The sequence below is a fragment of the Rattus norvegicus genome, chromosome 9 (genome assembly GCF_036323735.1).
Source record: "Rattus norvegicus strain BN/NHsdMcwi chromosome 9, GRCr8, whole genome shotgun sequence".
Lineage (NCBI taxonomy): Eukaryota > Metazoa > Chordata > Mammalia > Rodentia > Muridae > Rattus > Rattus norvegicus.
The window spans coordinates 96,297,651-96,316,658 of NC_086027.1; the positions used below are offsets into that span (position 1 = coordinate 96,297,651).

Below are 19,008 nucleotides of genomic sequence, written 5' to 3' on the forward strand. Positions count from 1 at the left end.
CATTGCTTGGTTACAGTCTTCAAAGTCCAGGAAGGTTCCTGACAGGAAGGAATGCTCTTTGGAGGCAGCCTGTCCCCAGCTTTTTTTCCACAGCCAGGTGACCCTCCACAGTCAGGTGGCCCTCCACAGCCAGGTGGCCCTCCACAGCCAGGTGACCCTCCACAGCCAGGTGACCCTCCACAGTCAGGTGGCCCTTCACAGCCAGGTGGCCCTCCACAGCCAGGTGGCCCTCCACAGCCAGGTGGCCCTCCACAGCCAGGTGGCCCTCCACAGCCAGGTGACCCTTGTTTTTGCAGGCTCAGAAGAAGCCTGCTGTTCTCTGTAGCTTCCTGCTGGAAACAACAGTCTTCATGAAAAACAACTTGTCTAGGATCAGAACTGCTGCCTGCAGCTTGGCAGGTGGGACAGATGCGTCCAGATTCAGGGGCGGGATCTCGAAGCCACTTAGCGAACCCCAGGTTTGGACAGGGAGACAAGCGGTGATCTGGGAGGAGAGTGAGCTCTGGTCTCGCACGCTGGTCTGCCGGCCCAGTTTCGTGCTTGCCCGACCTTTTGCACACTGTTAACTTCGGACGAAGACACATGACTGGTGTCTTCGCAGGTCAATCTGTGTGTGCCTCCTGCTGGGAGGGAGGCAGCCCCATGGGCCTTCGGACCTCTCACTGGAGTTAAAGCGTTGCCTGTACACCTGTCATTTCAGGAATTATCATGAAGCAGCTGTCTGCCCATTATCTGAAGAAGATGGACCTCGTGGGACTTCGGAATTGTTAAGTAGCGCAGACTCAGCTGTAGAAACACATGGCTCACCAACACCTTTGAGACCATGCTGGGCGAGGGGCTGGTGACCTGGGGCTGGTGACCCGGGGCTGTGGGCCAACGGGGGAAGAGGGTGTAGCTGGACCTAGAGAGATGGCTGAATGTAGGGCTTTCCAGGATGAGCATTTGGTGGGTAGAGTCCGTGTGGACACCATTCTCAGATTTTTCTGCTGCCCCTTACCCAATTCCACAGCCAAGGCCTGAACCTGTTTGTGATGTCCTGACCGAAGGACCTGTCCCTTTTGTCCCTACTCAGCTCTCCAGGACCTGCAGCTGGACTCAGATGCCGGGGTCAGGAGGGCGGCCTTGGAGACCCTCAAAGTCCTGGACAGCTGCAATCAGCACTGGCTCTTGGCTTCACCCAGAGGACTGCCGTAAGTGGCTCCGATTTGACACTGCCTCATCGGTGTCACACCCGCCCATAGCATGGCAAATCATTTTTCATTTGTAGAAAAACTGCTGTAAAAGAATGAGTATCCATCCCTCCTCTCCCTCCGAAATATACCTCCATTGCTCTCCCCAGTGCAGGCTCCTGGCTATATGGACAGCACATCCCAAAGCCAACCATGGGGCAATGGGCAGCTTCAGCCCTGTAGGCCTCTTCATCCTCAGCTGAGCCCTTGTGGGTGTGGACAGGCACTGCTCTCCCACATGTCCCGATGTGTACCCACAGCCAGGCATGGTGCCAGGCAAGGGGGGGGGGGTAAAACCACTGTCCAGCCTGTCCCCAGGGACCTTGTTTCTAAAGCAAAAGGCAGATGTATCTACAGCTGGCCACGACACCGTGAGAAGCTTCACTGGGAGGCAGTGCTCACACAAAGTCTACCCTCTCCTTTCCTGAATACTCGAGGCTATCGGTGTTTGGGCTGGGGGATCAGGAGTCCAGTGGGGCCCTGAACAGTTTGGCAAGGGAACCAAAAGGGTAACTGGTCCCATGTCTAGAAATCTGGAAGGAAAAGACAGCAAAGACAAGTTTCTCGTTCTTGGGTGGCTTCTAAGAGTGTGCCAGTGTTATGCACATACACATGTATATCCATAGCCCATATGGACCCCTCCAGACATCCAGGACAATGGAACAGGCTACTCTGGATGTGAGAGCAGTCTACACTAGTTTCCAAGCACTATCACAAAATACTTGAGGCTGGACACTCCTTCTTATATGAAGGTTTAGCTTAAGTTTTGGAAACCCAAGGCCATGCGGTAGTCAAGAGATCTGGTGTCAGATATGAGAATATGTGGGGGTGGAGCAGGCATCATTTGCACAACCACCCCCAGCAAAAAACCCCAACCGAACGGTAAGCTAGAAAATTGGGTGAAGTCAGGCCTGGGCTTTTGTAACCACTCTGGGAAATCAACAAGGACAAAGTCCTTAATTCTTGCCAGGAGGCAAAGTCCCTAATCAGTCTGAGATACTTACCCCCACCCCTCTACCAGTGTTGCTACCTGGGGACACACTTCCAGTATAAGTCTTTGGGGGACACAAACCACAGCTCCTATTCGTGCAAGCTCCTGTCAGATGTGAAGCAAACCTGCAGAGTATACAATGTTATTTGGGTAAACACAAGAGAAGTTTCCAGTTAACTGCTCCCTTTCAGAGCTCATACACTTGACTTCCACCTTTGCCCACGCCTGCTTGCCTTCCTCCGCTAGGGGATACTGGACCCCTTAGTTCTCAGCAAGGATCAGGCCCAAAGAAGGGTCTAGATATGCAGAGACCATGCCTGCCCTGGAGGTGCTCAAGTCTGCATGCACTGCCAAAATGGGCATCCTGCAAGGTGCCAGGCTCTCAGATTTTATTGCTATACCAACTTGAGTTCTTCAAATCTAGGTGAAGCCCTGAGCTCAGTGCAATGCTGTCTGGGCTCAACACTATGTGTGTGTATGTTCAGACCAGAAAGGTTAGATGGAGTCCTCACAATAAAAACAGTACTTTTTTTTTGAGACAGGCTCTTACTCTGTAGCACAGGCTAGCCCTTAATGTAGTGTGCTTGCTTTAGCTTCTCTAGTGCTAGAATTCTGAGTAAGCCAGTACATTCGGTTGGAGCTTTGTTCTCACAGGATCTCTTTACCTCAGGGAGCTGTCTATAGCCAGAAAGAAACCTCAGCAGAACTGGCCAAACCTACACCATCTCAGCCTTCAACCCTTAATCGATTTACTAGCAGTTTGACACCAGCGGCTTGGCTGGTGGCCATGGCCAATTGCTGACTTGCAGGTACTACAAATGTGGTCTTGGCTGGAAGTGTGAGAAAAAGAGAGACCGTAGGAACCATTCTAAGGGAAGGACAGGAGAAAAGTCCGCCCTTCAGCCTTACACTGAAAACCATCCCAAGAGGCAGTATACTAACAGTTGTCATTCTGTTACCACACACAGAATGATTGAAACTGCTCAGGAAGACTAGCTGCTGGCAACCTCTACAGTAGAAAGAGGCCTCATGGGTGCTACAGGGCTGCAAGAGTGTTTGGAAATAATTCAGAGTTGTTTCAGAGATTTCCTTTAAATCTTGGGATTCCTTCATGTGAGTGAATCTCAAGCAGTTTTAGCTGGCTGTCTCTTTAAAAAAGGGAACGGCCCTATTAACTTCAGGGATCACCGTGTCTGGGGCTCAACTGTAGGTTTCATATGCAAGTGATGTTTCAACAGAACGTGGCGCACAATTCTAGATGGCATGCCACAGCGAGAAAAGAACTTGAGGCAAACAGGTCCACAGGGTCGACTGACATTGAAAACGCTAACAATACAACTTTATTTGCAAAACCACACCAGGCCCTTTCCACAGTGCCAGCTGCCCTGGAGGGGCGTTAAGGGCAGACAGGTCAAGCAGGGCAGCACACAAGCGATGCAAAGGCGGTACAGACGGTTGTGGCACAGCATGTTTGAGGTGCGTCTGAGGCCAGCCTAGGTGACAGTGACAGAGACCCCATCTAAAACAGAACTAGAGGCAAGAGGGGCAGGGGGAGGCAAGATTTTTACTTTAAAAAATTTTCCTAACAAAAATCACCTTTCCATCCGGACCGATGAGAGATAATTTTAGTACAATTCCCGTAGTTCTTTAAGGCCTGCCACTATGCCTGACGTCTACTGCACTGCACTTGTGTTTATGCCCGCCGTGGGAACTCTCATTGTCACACTGCAGTGACAGCGATGACAAAGGTTGCTGCTGCTACCCCAGCTGTGTGCCCTGGGGTAAGTCAGCCCCATCTGAGTGAACTTAGGAGTGGGCAGACACAGACACACACTGTCCTCATAAGAGAAACAGAGACTGCTCACATCAGTGTCACTGAGGGGTCCTTAGGTGGATAGAGTAAGGTCTGTAAAAGGCTTACTGGTCCAGCACAGAAGGAACCAGCTTTAATATCCTTCATGTTGTCACTGAATGTGGAGATCTGTTATAGCTGAAGGAGAAGGAAACAGAAAATGAAGCTATTGAGTGTTCAGTGTGGCTGAAGATGGGACTAGAGAAGGCATCGGGTAAAGGCCCTAAGGATAGGCCATTGAATTCAGGGAAGTGGTGAGGACCAAGGACGAAGCTCTAAGTACTGTGACTCCCACCAACCAGCAAACTGATTGACTTTACAGAGAGTAAAGTCAAGGTCTCCTCTAGCGGTCGGGCGAGAGAGGTCTCCAGGCTTTGGTAAAAATCAAGATTTTCTCTGAGTAGAGTACCAGGAAGGTGGGACTTCAAAGGTGGGGCATGTTGCACATGTCTTAGGAAGGCTGAGGCAGAGGGCTACAAGGTCAATCAGTTTGGGATACATAGCAAGACAGGGTTTAAAAACAAAGTAGCAGTATTTCATTGGCGCTAGAGCTGGAGGAAGGTCCAGACGGCGGGGCAAGGGACACAGCTGTATTCCTGGGACAGCGGGGGACATAAGCAAAAGGCTGAGGACACAGGCTGGGTGAGGAAAGCAGGTTCTGGACTAAGGCCTCCGGTGGCCTTCCTTCCCATTGGAATCTCAGGTTACCCTGAGGTGACCTGGACACGAGTACGCTCTCAGTCCCTTCCGCAGTGTCTGGAGCTGGCCACCGGGGCACCGTGGTGGGAGTTTGGTCTAGGAGGCTGAGACAGCTAGACAAGCAGCTCAGGCCAAGAGCGAAGGGAGCCTGCTGGCGGGCATACCCTGCCAGGGATACCTGCCACACCAGGTGACCAGAGACCCAGCTAGTATTGTTGAAGTCTGAGGTCTGGCCCTGCTCCTTGTATCGATGGCTCTACCCCAGGTGGGTCCCTTCCCTTCTTGGCAGTTCAATCAGCTCATAAAGTGTTGTACCCATGGAAATAAATCCGAAAACAAAGATTAGCCTCAGAATTTGGGAAACGGAGGCAGAGGCAGGAGGATCAGGAACTTGAAGTCACCTCAACCATCCAACGAGTTCAAGGTCAGACCAAGCTATGTAAGACTGCCTCAAAAACAAAACATCTCCCCCACCCCACCCCCAAACCAGAGCTCCTGAGACTAAGCCAACGGGTGGGAGCAGGGTCCGGGCTATTACCCAACCCATGGACTTACACCATGTCCTCCAGAAGGGCACTTACCTACACAAAAGCAGAAGAGAGGAAGGTGAAGATGGGTGTGGGGAGCGGGGAGCAAAGACAATGTAAGCAGTTAAAGTCAAAAGGAAAACTGCCATCGAGAATCCCCTGAATATGATTTAGAGACATATTCGAGGCTGGCTGGAGAAGCCCAAGGCAGAACAGAGGTGGCGCTGTGATATGGTGCGGGGGAGGTGGCTGGGCAGAGGCCAAGTGGCTACTGGGAGCTGCAGTGAAAGATTGTTCAGCACACTTGATGCTCTGGGCCCACCTCCAAAGAGAAAAGCGTCTGCCAAGTCTTCTCCCTCAAAGCAGCTACTGACTACACATCATGTCCAACGGACAAACACGCAGCCAGCAGTCAGGACACTCAGAGCCGGCCTGCTGCTCCCGAGGAATCTGGAGACTTGGCCGGGTATGACAACTTGCGCCTCTTTGTTGACAACCAAGGGCCTCTCACAACAGCACTAGCAGTCTGTGCAGACCTGTGACCCTCAACTGCAGTTGAATCCTGTGGAATTCTTATGCGCCAGTCAGGAGATGGCGACCATTTCTGGGAACTCTGGAGTGGAGAGTCTGGATTTAATCTTTTCAAGTGCTCTGTTTGACCGGGAACAGCTGCAGCAGCTTTCACTGGAGATAGTCTGCCACACAAAGTCACCTTCGCATGCCGAGGTGACACCAGACAATACTTCTGATAAAGTCTGTTGAATTCTTTTTTAAGCTCGTCATAGTGACCTCCACAGTCTGGAAAGTCCGGTGCTGAAATGGCTGTACTGGGCCATGCTGCCTTTCTGATTGGTTCAGAATTATGTTCTTGAAGATGGCCAGACCTCTGTTGAGAATGACCTGGACTTTGTGACGGGCTGTCCTCTGGAGAAGGGCCCCTCCTTAGGAGACAGCTATTTGTCTTGACAGACCTTCCCCTCAGGTCTTCAAAAGCTTCACCTGGCCTCTCTGTCTTCTCTCTGCTCAAAGGTGAACTCAGCTTGTGGGTTTCTACACTCTGGCGGCTGCCTGGGCTTTTAGAGCCACCTCTGTACATGTCTGCAGCCCAAGACTGCGTAGGGCCAGTCAGGCGAAGCCGTTTCTCAGGAGATGGGCAACATTCCTGATGGAGTTTCTCAAATTTGATTTTAACCTCTCTATACCAGTTCTCTACCTGACCTGGAGGCACCCTCAGCCTGGGAGCCATTTTAACGGGTGAAATTAACCACTGTAATGCCTTCACCCTGTCTTCTCGCCCAAGGTGGTTTACTGTGCTTAAGCCCAAATACTTCTGAGGCAGCCCCTGGAGCTCCTTCCAAGCTGGACTCAATTTATGGACTTGGAGTTTGCTTCCTTCAAGAGGAACACTTTCCAGTTCTAAGCCTGTCTTGTCTGTCTTGTGGGGATCAACATGCGGCAAGTTCTTGGAGTCCCTTAATACTCTGGCCTCTTTCCTGGGCTCTGAGCAGTGCAGGGGCCCCTTCCTAGAGCTCCTCTGGAAGGGTTTGCTCCTGTGGCAGTATGTCGTGTTCTTGTGCACCCCATGCTTTCGTGAGAGCCTCCTCTTGAGCTTCCAGTTCCTGTTAATGGAGGTCTTGGTGGAGATGATGCACGACGGCTTTGAGCGCAGCAGCCTGCTCATGGAGTGCATCATGCCTTCATACAGATCGCTGATTGTCACATTGCTGATGTCATCAACCTCAGGGCACTGGTTGCTTACACTGTTGCTGCTGGCCCCTAGTAAGGAGAAGCTGTCATTTCTAGTCACAATGGTCATGTCAGCTGGGCAAGGGTATGAGGAAGCCTGGTCTCCGCAGGATGAAGCAGACCCTTCAGGACCACCAAAGCTCTTTGCAGGGATACCATCCTGGCATCCTAGGGGAGAAACAGACAAAGTCAAGGGAAACCGCCACTCGATCCACCCATCCTTACCCACCGAGCAGGGAGCTGGTGAGGGCATCGCAATCACGACAGTTTAAAACAGCACAAATAAAACCCCAGAAGGGTTAAGGAATAAACTCTTCTTGGAAGATTTCATTTCAGCAATCAAAATTGAACTCCTGTTTTTCACTCCAGGTTTGTTAAGGGAGTCTCCTCCTCACACTGTTTCGAGATGGCTGTCGGCTCAAAAGCCAATACAACACGCAGACACACACACACACAGATGTAACCCTCAAAAAATTAATTAGAAAAATTCCACCGATGCAAACATTTTAATAAGAAAAGTCAACAAAAGGGACAGAAGAAAGAGGCGACTCAGTCTTAAGAGCACTGGCTGCTCTTCCAGAGCCTCAGCGTTCGGTTCCCAGCACCCACGTGGGGCAAGACAATGCAACTCCAGCAGGGCCCTCTTCTGGCCTCTGTGGTCTGTGGCACCTGAACAGAAACACATGCATGCAAACACACATACACACGCACCACATATATACAGCAGAAAAAAGAAAAAAAAAAAAAGAGAGAAAAAAAAAAAAAAAGAAAAAAGAAAAAAACCAAACAAAACCCCCAAAAAAACCAAAACCCCAAAAAAACTCCTGACCTTTAGAGGATGGCTGAGAAGGTAGGACCTATGTATGCATGGTGCAGCTATGACTTCTGCATTACATGAGTACTTCATAGATCTCAAAGAGTAAAATCCAACCCACAGAAACAGGAAAAGCCTCAAATGGAGCACTGGAGACAGGCTGACACGGTGATGGCCACTCAAGGAGCTGCTAAACTCAGTGGGTGCCACCCGAGTGGGCCTAATACAAAAATGGCCACAAAGGACATCATGGGTCAGTTGGTAAACTCGTGTCATGCCAATGAGAAGTTTCTGGCACATTTTGAATCTTTTATAATCATGGAGAATCACCCAGTTCTTGGAAAGTACATGTGAAAGCGCATGTATAAATCTATACCGCCTGTGTACATACATGTGTTCTGGGGAGGGTCAGCGAAAGGGCGAGGATAAATGCTGCCTGTGACACACAAGGCAGATAGGCGGCTGCTGCTCACTCCTGTGGTGCAGATTTCAAATGTTCAAACTGATGAGGGCAAAGGTCTATACAGCAACTGGTATAATGACTTCAGAGGGATAGCCTGGGCTACAGTGAGACTATACCAGAGCAGTCTTTGTTCCCAGGACAGCACTTGTCGATGACAGTTCCTCACACTCATGTGGAACACCCACCACAGGTGATACCAAGTCTCCAGGGACGAAAGACACAGTTCACGTCAAACCACTCCCTCATACTCACCAGGGGCTGGTGTGACAGGTGACGTCCAGGAAGGAAAGCAAGTCGTGACCGTGTCTTTTCCATCTCCCTTCTGTGTGTTCTGAAATCAGAACCAGTGATCAAAAGGGTTTCGGATGTTCAGACCTTGTGTTTATGGATCTGGGCTCTCTCTAAAAACACACTGTCCTTAGATAACATTAGTTATTCCCACTTCAAAACAAGTGCGCACCATAATGCTGACTAGTGTTCAAGCCCCAGGGGGAACTGGTGGCCCCAAAACATGTGACCTCTGCCTACAAGGGCACAGAGACCTTTGTGGCAGCTACTCCTGGCCCGGCTATCAGTGGCTCTTGTCTACCATTACACTTGGACTAGTCAGAATATCCAAAGGCCATGGAGATGGTGGGCAGAAGCCAGACAATTGGGCCTAATTCTGACTTTTTCCTTCGATCACAGAACAGCCAGAAGTATACCATCTATTGATCCAGGTGAAGGGGAATGTACCTCAGGGACAGTAGTCAAGGGATGTCCAAACACGGGCTTCAGCTGGTTACCAGCACAGAGAGAATGTTGACTTCATGGGGACCCACAGCCACCATGAGAGGGAAAGTGCTTGTTACCTGACACTACTCTTCAGACATATGGCATTAGGATGTTAGGGTGTCCTTTGTTTCATGAAAGATGCCAACAGAATTTGGGCATCTAGAGGTGACCAACTCCAGCTATTCTAGTTAGCATCAGCGGTCAACTTGACAGGGCCCACAGTCACCTGAAGAGAGTCTCAACTGAACAGCAGTCCTCATCAGGTGGTTGTCCGCATGTCCACGAGGTACTCGGCATATCCGTGAGGGGCTGTATTGATTACTAACTGACCAAGGACGGCCCAGCCCACTGTGGGTGGCATCCCTTGGCAGGTGGCCCTGGGCTGTAGAAGGACCCAGCAGAGAGAAAGCGCTGTGGTGTAGCAGAACGAGCCTGTGCTGGGAGCGAGGCTATTCCTGCAGTCGTCTTCCTGCCTGCCTTTCACTCAGCTCACACCCAGAACAGCAGGCTTGGGATCAAAGAGGTTTCACCAGGGAAGGTGTGGGCTAATTCCTCAACTGCAAAGCTAAGATTTGTTGCTGCTCTAGGAGTCCACGGCCCCACTGGATCTGAGCTATCACAGGACAGTGGACAAGTCTCCCCCAGCATGAATCCCATTTCCCAGGTTTTCCTGATGCTATCAAGGCCCCTGGGGTGTTCACTGTAGAAGGGAAAGTCTGATAGCCTATGGAAAGCAAGGAAATAATCAATCAGACCCCTTCACAGGCTCTGAGAACAGTGCACTGGATCTTGACGACTGTGCCCCAATCTGTTGTTAATGTCTGGTCAAGTTACCAGCACACGCGCACATAGATTACCTTAAAATATTCTGCGTCCTGAAGCAGTATATCCACCTGGGTCAAGTACTTCCTTCTTAAATCAGTTTTCAAGGTGTTTCCGGGCACTGTCAGCTGATTAGAAGGAGAGGTCAGAATATTCAGTCAGAAAGCAGGTACCCCAGCCTTGTGAATGCTGGAGCAATCTGAAATCTCATAAATGTGTGAATACTTAGAGTCCCTTCTTCACATTTGCTGTGGTATGGCCTCTCTGAACTTCCACAGAACCAGCAACTGATGGCAGGGCATTTACCCAGGATTCAGAGAAGGTAAAATGACCGAGAGCACACAGCCCGGAGCTGTCTGTGACAGCTTTACTAGAAGGAAAGGAGGGAGGTTGGAGACTGTCTGAATACCTCAGCTGAGAAGACAGAAGAGATGCAGAGTTCCTGCTCAGGGGCTCTGAGACCCTGGCTCTCCCACTCTCTCCTGATATCGGGAAGGTTCCAACCTCCCTATCTGACAGCCAATGCCACAGGGCTGGGAACGTTACTCTAATGAGTAAGCTCTGTGAGGACTGTCACCTACACCAACCAGCCCAGGAGGTGAGAACCAAACAGTACAAGAAGGCTCCAGCCCTGGGGATACTCAGGGAAATGAGACATGGGGGTACTCGGTATTCAGGTTAGTGACCTTTTGAGCACACCTGGAAACACTGCCTCATGTCACCGTCTGAGGGTAAGGCTGGCTGCTAACCCCAGCCGAAATATCTAGTGGCCGGTCGAGGATGGATAGAATGCAGCCAATACCCTCTGTGCTCAGCCACCAGTGTGAGAGGAACACTGGCCTCTGAGGAGGAGGTGGGACGTTGGCATTTGGATGGGTGACAAGAGCTATGGCAGCGGAGCCCTGGGGGACATCTTGGAGGACATGCTCTCTGGCAGCTGCAGCTATACCTGATGCTTCCCAGTATCCCCAGAAGCTTCTCTCGTCAAGTTGCAAGACGGCCATTCTGCCTCCTCTAAGCTTGTATCTGCACCGCTGCTGTCGGAATCTGGAAGCAAAGAAAACCTCAATCTCACAGGCACTTTTGGGTCTCACTTGAGACATGTCTGCCTATGGTAAACATCCCTGTTGGTTCAAAAATGTTGCCCTGGAGCCGGGAAGTTGGTTTAAGGGTCAAGAGTGCTTACTGCCTGTGCTGGTTTGAGTATGCTTGGCCCAGCGAGTGGCACTATTAGAAGGTGTGGCCTTATTGGAAGAAGTGTGTCACTAGAGGGTGGGGGTGAGCTCTGAAGCCCCATCCGGTGCGTAAGAGACAGTCTCCTACTGGCTTCCTTTGGATAAAGATGTGGAACTCCCAGTTCCTCTAGTGTTATCCCTGTCTGCATATTGCCATGCTTCCTGCCATGACGATAGTGGACCAAACCTCTAAACTTGTAAGCTAACCTTTAATTAAATGTTGTCCTAAGAGTTGCCTTGGTTATGGTATCTCTTCATAGCAATGGAAACCTCTCTAAGACACTACCCTTCAAGAAGACCAGTATGAGCTCAGTTCACAGCACTCATGATGGGTGGCTCACGGCCACCTGTAACTCCAGTTCCAGGGAAGTCTGATACCTCATACACATAATTTAAATAAATCTTAAGAAAAAGAATGTTCCCTTTGTGCCTATGAGTGCCAGGAGCCTAGAACCCTGGACAGTGAAATGTGGCTAGGCAGGCTGAGGGACTAGGCCTTTAACTCGACATTCACTGAAACACCCACAGGATACTCACGGCCCCAATATCCAAGGCAGCACTTAGGGAGCCATTTTGAGTAGCTTTAAGCAGTGGGAGGAGGCTTTGCATCTAAGTGTGTGTGGAGCTAGGATCTGGATCAACACTAGTGAACGAGGAAACCCTACAAGCAGCCATCACCGCCGTCTCTTTGCTTTCACTGGGGGGTGGGGTGGGTCCCCACCTCCCCTTTTGTGACACAGACTCACTCTGTATCTTTAGCTGGTTCAAAACTTACTATGTAGACTGAGCTGGCCTTGAACTTACAGAGCTCTATCTGCTTATCTGCCTTTGCCTCGAGAATGTGCTCCAGAGGGTAAACCATGTGAGGACTATCTGCGCAACGGCAAACTCAAGCGAGCAATGGGGAGCACCTTCCTGTAATTTGGCTGCGAAGGGACTGAATGGAAGGAGTGGGGAGACAGGAAGCACAGCCTGGGAGTCTTGTAGAAGAAGTGAAAACAAGACAGACATTGGCTACAAAGGTGTGTGTGTGTGCGTTGAGGGGTGGGGTAGGGTGTTCCTTTCTATAGGGGCTGGTGCTCACACCACCATCCTTAAGGGCAAAGTGAGTCCTAAAACTCACTAAATGTTGACATCAATGGGCAAGATATGGCTCCCCAGCAACAAGGACCTAGGAGGACACATCGGGGCACCTTATGATAACTTGTTGCTTAGCAACTAGATATAATGTAAACAGTATGGCACCCTTGTGTATAGCGCTGGGGTAGAGACAAGCCGGCCCCATGTCCACCCTCCCTTTCTAACAAGGCAACCCTCACTGGCTCCGGGAACTCGTGTGCAGGGACATAAACACTCACCACCTCCTGGAGCTTGCTCACTTAATCCACCAATCACCTCCACGGAAGGGTCCTTGGGATACACAAATCAAGAAATACAAGCTTGACTAAGTGACAGCACGTTTCTAGCCACTGTAATATCAAGACAGTCACAATCCTTGCCAGACGCACAGAGAATAGGCCATTTTTATCTTCCCGTACACGCTTAATAAAGGGCCTCAAGACTCCCGGAAGGCAGGGGAGAACTCCATTGGTCACGGAGAGAATACATCAGTACTCAGGGACTCACAGGGCTGACCTGGGATCTACATGTGTCGATGCACTGTGTGCTTATGGCCACTGTGGCTACTATAGCTCCTGCTGGGTAGAGCCAGCATGCGCTGTTCTCAGGGAGGTCATTCGAGCTTTCTAAAGCCTGTGCTCAACAGGGTCCATCAGGGCATCAACAGGTGCTTCTCAGTGACGCGCCGGCACTCAAGATAAAAAGCTGCCTACGATTTTAGAGGTCAGCACAGTGAGCAATGTCCTTTCAGATGCTAGCTCTAGAGTCCCAGGGACCTGAGGTGGCCCAGCAGCACCAAGCTGATCCTGCTTCCTAGACACCATACAAGCCAAGACCTCAAAGCCCCCAGCTTAAGTTTTGTGGTTTCCAGTGTGTGAAGGGCAGATCTTTTGACATTCACAGCAGCAGCTCGTCCTCAGAGGCCCCATACTGCTTGTCTGGTACCTACAAAGAGAGCCCACAACAAACATCACGGGGCAATGGAGAGTCCACCCTGACTGACTGCCCCCCACAAGCTTCAGAGTGGCAGTCTTGGGACCTGCATACGTATTTTGTCTTGGGGGGAAAATCACCAATAATAAACCCCAGTCATACTGTGGGGTCCTCAGCTGTAACTACAGGCTATGCACACCCACTTTCCCAGTCCTCAGAAAAGCTCTCGCATTTCTTCAGACTCTAGGCAGCTCTCCTACATTTTAAACAAAAACCTTAAATCAATATTCTTGCTACCAGGACTACTGTTCTAGCACTGGGCTGTCAAAGGGGCCGGATGTCTGTGTAATATAAAGACAGCATGTCCTGTGGCCCGGAAGGAGGATGTCACAAGGGATGGGACAGGCTGCTCCTCGAGGTCCGTGTGGAGGGTCTAATCCATCAATCCATGGACTATAGTCTATATCAAAGGTGTGTTCCTTTTCATGCCTCTGGTGGCTTCCCCCATGATGGAACTGGACAGCAATATAAACATATGACCCACATGTCCTCAAGTACTTAATCCTCATAAAACATGTCGGTCGACCCTGATTCATAACAGAGGAAGGTGCGAGGGCCAAATGCCTTGGAACTGATGAGCAGCTTTAAAGAAAAGGGGGGAGGGGAGACAACATAGAACATTCTAGCACTCCAGGAGGATGGAGCAAGACTGGTGAGAGTTTAAGCCAATTTGGGCTTCACTGAGTTCCAGATTAGTCTGGGTGGCAGTGTGAGCTCCTGGCCCAAAAGAACAAAGGGCAACTACATTATATTATAGTCGATTACTGGCTGGTCTTGTGTGTCAACTTGACATAAACTGGAGTCATCACAGAGAAAGGAGCCTCTCTTGAGGAAATGCCTCCATGAGATCCAGCTGTAAGGCATTTTCTCAATTAGTGATCAAGGGGGGAGGACCCAGCCCACTGTGGGTGGTGCCATCCCTGGGCTGGTGGTCCTGGGTTCTGTAAGAAAGCAAGCTGAGCAAGCAGGGGAAGCAAGTCAGTAAGTAACATCCCTCCATGGCCTCTGCATCAACTCCTGCTTCCTGACCGCTTGAGTTCCAGTCCTGACTTCCTTTGGGGATGAACAGCAATGTGGAAGTGTAAGCTGAATAAGAAACCCTTTCCTCCCCAACTTGTTCCTTGGTCACGATGTTTTGTGTAGGAATGGAAACCCTGACTAAGACACCGATGAAGGCGAGAGCTCCCCGGAAAGGGGCATGAGGTGGATTTCCGGTTAGAAGCTGAGATGGTGCAAGCGACAACACTGCACAGCGGTCAGGCTAAGCGAAGTGTTCTGCTGTAATAATTAACCAAGGAAGCTTCGTTCTAGAACTGCTATTAATGCTGTGTGACTTAATCTTGAAGTTCCATTCTGGGTAACGGGCTTCCCCAGGAACCTGAGACTCCATTAGACCAGACAGCCTTTCACTAATCACCAGGCAAAAAAGGCCACACATAGTCTGACAGCAGGAAGGCAAATTGTGTTAATGCCACCCAGGGAAACAGTATAAGCTAAATTTACTAGCTGTAAAGCCCTGGCACCAGGAGACCCTCATTCTAGAGGCACAGAAAGGCAGGAGGCCATTCGATTCTGTGTTCTATCACCATCAACATCATTTCCTCCTCCTCTTCCTCCTCCTCCCTGGTTACAGAGGAAGAAAAGAGGCATTGTTTTTTTCTTCAAAGGAAATGAGATTTGGGCTTTTGGTAAGGACCCAACAAAAAGAGCTCCCAGCTGCCTCTAGGACACACCCTGCAAGCCCCGGAGCTGATCCAGCATCTGCACACAAGCTTGCTGTTAGGGTCCTGTGGACCATGATAGAGAAATAGCACACAGGAGCCAGGAGATGAAGAAACACCAGGAGGGGCAAAGGCAGAGGAGGAGATCGGTTGCCCTGAGGTGGCCTCCTCAGGGCTCACTTGTGTTGGGATTTAGTCACATCAACAACACACTATAGCAAAGCACCAAGGCAGCAAATGTGACCGTAAATACCTGAGTGTGTTCCTCGTCTTCTTCCTTTATCAGCTTTCCTCCCCAGACTCTCAATCCTTAAGAAACAAAGGTGACAAACTGAAGCAATCTGAAATGCTCGTGTTTCTGCTTAAAATGCTTTGACGGGAAACCCAACGGAACGACACAAAGCCTGCCTTAAAAGCGATCCAGGCGTTGACAGAGCCCTGTTCAGCTTGGTGAAGGAGAAAGTGTTTTAAAAAAACCAAGATCGGACAAACGTCATTAACGGCCATCTCTCCTACCCAGAAGGTGGCAGTTCACCCAATTCCAGTACGAACCCAAAGGGCTACGGACAGCTCATGTTCCAAATACATACCATTTTTAAGCTGTATGTTTGGGGTTGGGTGTGTGTGAGACAGTCTATGTTTAGTCCAGGGAGTGGCAGGAGTAGGAGGTGTGGCCCTGTTAAAGTAGGTGTGTCATTGTGGGCTTTACCAACTTCATCCTGGCTGCCTGGAAGTCAGTATGCTGCTAGCAGCCTTTAGTTGAAGATGTAGAACTCTCAGCTCCTCCTGCACCATGTCTGCCTGGATGCTGCCATGCTCCTGCCTTGATGATAACGGGCTGAACCTCTGAACCTGTAAGCCAGCCCCAATTAAATGTTTTTTTTTTGTTTTTTTTTGTTTTTTTTTTTTTTTTATAAGACTTGCCTTGGTCTTGGTGTCTGTTCACAGCAGTAAAACCCTAACTAAGATGGGGGACAGAGATGCGTATCATACATTTGACCTCATCCTGGGAGTCAGTGCTTTCTTGGGCAATCTAGAAGCACAGTACTGAGAAGCCCGTGTACAGAGAATTCTGGAGCTTGAGTGCACCAGCCCTGTCACTCCCCAGCTAGCAGAACCCATGCGATGTACTCAGCCCTAAATCTCCCAGGAAAACACATGCTACTTGGAAAAATGGTGGGTTTAGAGATTTGAGATGGTTGTATTATAAGAGAAGCAGGGGGAGAAAAATTACACAGCATCCTCTATGCTCCAGAATTCAGCAAGGACATACCATGTAGTAGTCAGAACCCGTTTGCATGTGACTCCTATACCCTCCTCAAAGCCCACAGGACAGAGACTTACCATGTTCACTGTACGGACAGAGATGCAAAGAGGAAAAGTTCAGAGGACTAGACACAGGCTCTTCCTTCATGCAGTGTAACCAGCATGTGAATTCTGGGAGGTCTGACTGCACTGACCACTGTAGGTCACAGCCTTTCCAGAAGACAGTGATGCTTGACTCTAAGAGCTCAGAGTCAAATCAAGGCTTGGCTACTCTGTGGGAATCTACATTTAATTGCATTTCCTTTTTTTTTTTTTTAAGTGCTTATGTTGCATGTTTGAAACCGAACTCTACAAAAACTCCTAAGTGCAGACACAGGTGAACTGTCAATACACTCGAACAGATTCCTGTATTGTTCTCTGCAGTCAGCTCTCTGCTCCAGTCTCCGCCTTAAGTCGGGACTTCGTTCTATTGCCCATCTGTATGGTCTCAAACTCTTTAGACACCTCACTCTTCTCATATAACTGACAGCAGTTATATATCGCCGACAAAATATATCATTTTAAGATAGATGGGCTGTCCAAAATATTCCACCAACCACCCCCAACAGCCACAAGAACACAGAAAAGCTGAGAGACAGAGAGCACACTGAAGGATTCCTACACTACTGTGTCCTGATCCCATCCAGAGAAAAGCAACCCATTGCAGTATTACTTCAGTTTCTGACTACGGAAAATGCTTACCCAATACGTCGTGCCTTGAACAGTCAAAAAGACAAAGGGCAGACTGCACTTGTCAAAGAGCTGGTCCTCTGGACCCTTGGCAGACTGTGATCCCAAATCAGATTTTATCAATAAATGAAGACAAACATCTGGGATGGGTCTTAGGGAAGGAAATAACGTCATCCAATACAAACATACCCCAGTTAGAGAACACATTAGGTTTAAGGCAGTTCACAACATTAAATAAAATGGCTTCAGAAGAGGAAGATAATAGGACTATGGCATAGCCTATGAAAACGGAGCAGTCCTGGGTGCAGTTCCAAATGGCTTGACAGGCACTCCAGTGAACACACCCATATGGAGTACCCATGGTTGTCAACATCCTTATTTTACAGAGACACTGTGCCGCTAATCAATTAGCTCGGACTTCCACGGCAGGCATTTTAAAAACCAGGCTGCACCTGTGTCTCCAGGCATTTCTCTCAGAGAAATGAACTGGACATCAGCAGTTCATGGATTCTAGGTCTGCATTGCAAATTCTAGACCCCATTGTTGTAGCACGCTGCCAAAAGAAAGAGAGGGTTCCGTACCCTGGGGCGTCTCGTAAGTCAGCGTGGCCATCTGCACCAACGGGTCATCCTCAAAGGGTTGGTTGTACTGCGGGGAAGGAGAGCTGGTCAGACGTGAGGGTGTTGGATTCCCGCCCGCCGCGCCCTTCCCGCCACGGTCGTCCCAGCCCACCTTCGCTATCAGCCGCTGCATGTACGTCTGGAAGCGTCTACTGCTTTCCTTGAGACGCTGATCCAGCGGGCGATCCCGCAGATTCATAGACTCCATGGCGTGCGTGGCTCAACCCCCGAGCACAACACCCGCCCAAGCCCGCTCACAGATCAAACATGGCGCCCCAAGCGCTGATAGGTCCTTTCGAAAGTATTTACGCAACCGATCCTGCTCGAGTTTCCGCCTCTCTCAGGGAGCGCTTCCGGCAGAAACGGGAAGGGGAGAGAAGAAAGAGAGGGCTAGGGAGCCGGTGGAGCATGCGCATTACTTCATGCGGCACTTCTGCGCCCCCTAGAGGCGTCTGGGTGAGTTGCCCGTCAAGGCTCCCACACCCCGCCTGAATCTACCAATTTCCCAGCTCTTGGGAAGGTTTGGGAAAAGCCAGCTCCAAATAATGGTCCTGAAAGGAGTCGGGAAAGCCAGTATTCAAAGACAAGACACGTATAAATGTGCTGATCGATATTATAAGCGTGACAGAATCTGTGGTTTTTATCCTAGGGTTTTGATAAACTTTCTTTCCCGTTTCTGGTTATAGGCTGTTTCTTGATTGATATTTATCTTGTTCCTTGAGGGGGTAGGTGATTTCGTGTCCATTTTATGAGAATACTTACCTTGACACTTTAGAACATTTTCAGATTTTTTTGGGGGGGGTTGTCTTCTTGCGGAGCTGGGGGATTGAACTTCAGACTAATTTGGTTTTACTCTGGCTTCATAACAGCTGCATCCGTGTGCTTGTGTTAGCGTGGTTATCACAATGCGGGCGAAAATGGAGTCATTACTGAGTATCAGGAAATCCCTTGAGTCGCCTCTCTATTTCTCAGCCTGCCCCATAACCTTTTCATGCTGTCCCACTGAAACCGGGGAAGGGAAGAAGAGCTTCCGGGTTCAGAGACTGTGGATGTCCAAGCAATGTATTTGCAACAGGCACAGAGATGAGCTATCAAGTCCCTTTCAAGATACTCAGCTTCCGGGAGGGCGTCAGTTGTCCAACTCTCTTGGGATTGAATGGAGGCTGTCTCATCCAATCTGTCCCTACCCCGACATGACCCTGCTCCATGTGAGGATGTGAAAATGTGTTGCTTCAGAGCAACGGTGGTGGTGTCAACCAGATATGCTATTCTGTCTCCTGTGTGCCTCTAGCTTTCCCCATCCTGATGTGCTGAACTTCTCTGGACTGCAAGCTTAAAGTCGAACTTTCTTTCCTTAACTTGCTTTTTGCTAGGTGTTTTCTCACAGTAATAACAAAATACCCAAGAC

The 19,008-nt window shown here is 49.8% G+C and overlaps 3 protein-coding genes across 5 annotated transcripts in view; 2 read left to right on the plus strand and 1 right to left on the minus strand.

The window, feature by feature from the left end:
• Mroh2a (maestro heat-like repeat family member 2A) overlaps positions 1-11,386 on the plus strand; it is a 46,730-nt gene extending 35,344 nt beyond the window's left edge. The window contains exons 40-43 of one of the 2 annotated variants that reach the window (XM_056984630.2): positions 297-399; positions 701-766; positions 1,073-1,190; positions 2,891-11,386. In XM_056984630.2, coding sequence (XP_056840610.1) covers positions 297-399; positions 701-766; positions 1,073-1,190; positions 2,891-2,984 — 381 coding nt within the window. In that variant the 3' untranslated portion in view covers positions 2,985-11,386. Of the gene's footprint in view, positions 1-296; positions 400-700; positions 767-1,072; positions 1,191-2,890 lie in introns of those variants that run through there. The other variant, XR_005489298.2, reaches the window with a different exon arrangement.
• Positions 3,533-17,937, minus strand: Hjurp (Holliday junction recognition protein). 2 transcript variants are annotated; one of them, XM_006245393.5, is made up of 8 exons: positions 17,713-17,937; positions 17,562-17,628; positions 15,239-15,294; positions 12,511-12,562; positions 10,867-10,964; positions 9,953-10,045; positions 8,574-8,652; positions 3,533-7,212 (listed from the first exon to the last, which is right to left on the minus strand). In XM_006245393.5, the coding sequence occupies exons 1-8, from the start codon at positions 17,806-17,808 to the stop codon at positions 5,720-5,722; spliced, it is 2,034 nt and encodes a 677-aa protein (XP_006245455.1). In that variant the 5' UTR covers positions 17,809-17,937; the 3' UTR covers positions 3,533-5,719. The 2 variants fall into 2 exon arrangements, with proteins under 2 accessions (XP_006245455.1, NP_001178742.1); NM_001191813.1 differs by having other exon boundaries at positions 4,880-7,212; positions 12,511-12,547; positions 17,713-17,808.
• Trpm8 (transient receptor potential cation channel, subfamily M, member 8) overlaps positions 17,917-19,008 on the plus strand; it is a 122,393-nt gene continuing 121,301 nt past the window's right edge. The window contains exon 1 of the mRNA XM_039082997.2: positions 17,917-18,056. The gene's annotated coding sequence lies outside the window, so the exon portion shown is untranslated. The remainder of the gene's footprint in view (positions 18,057-19,008) is intronic.

Excerpts from the sequence above, each read along its gene's own strand:
- Hjurp (XM_006245393.5), bottom strand. The coding sequence starts at position 17,808 with ATGGAGTCTATGAATCTGCGGGATCGCCCGCTGGATCAGCGTCTCAAG. Across the intron at positions 12,563-15,238 it reads AAGACGAGGAACACACTCAG|GACCCTTCCGTGGAGGTGAT; the intron begins GTATTTACGGTC and ends GTGTATCCCAAG. Across the intron at positions 7,213-8,573 it reads ACCTGTCACACCAGCCCCTG|GATGCCAGGATGGTATCCCT; the intron begins GTGAGTATGAGG and ends TTTCTCCCCTAG.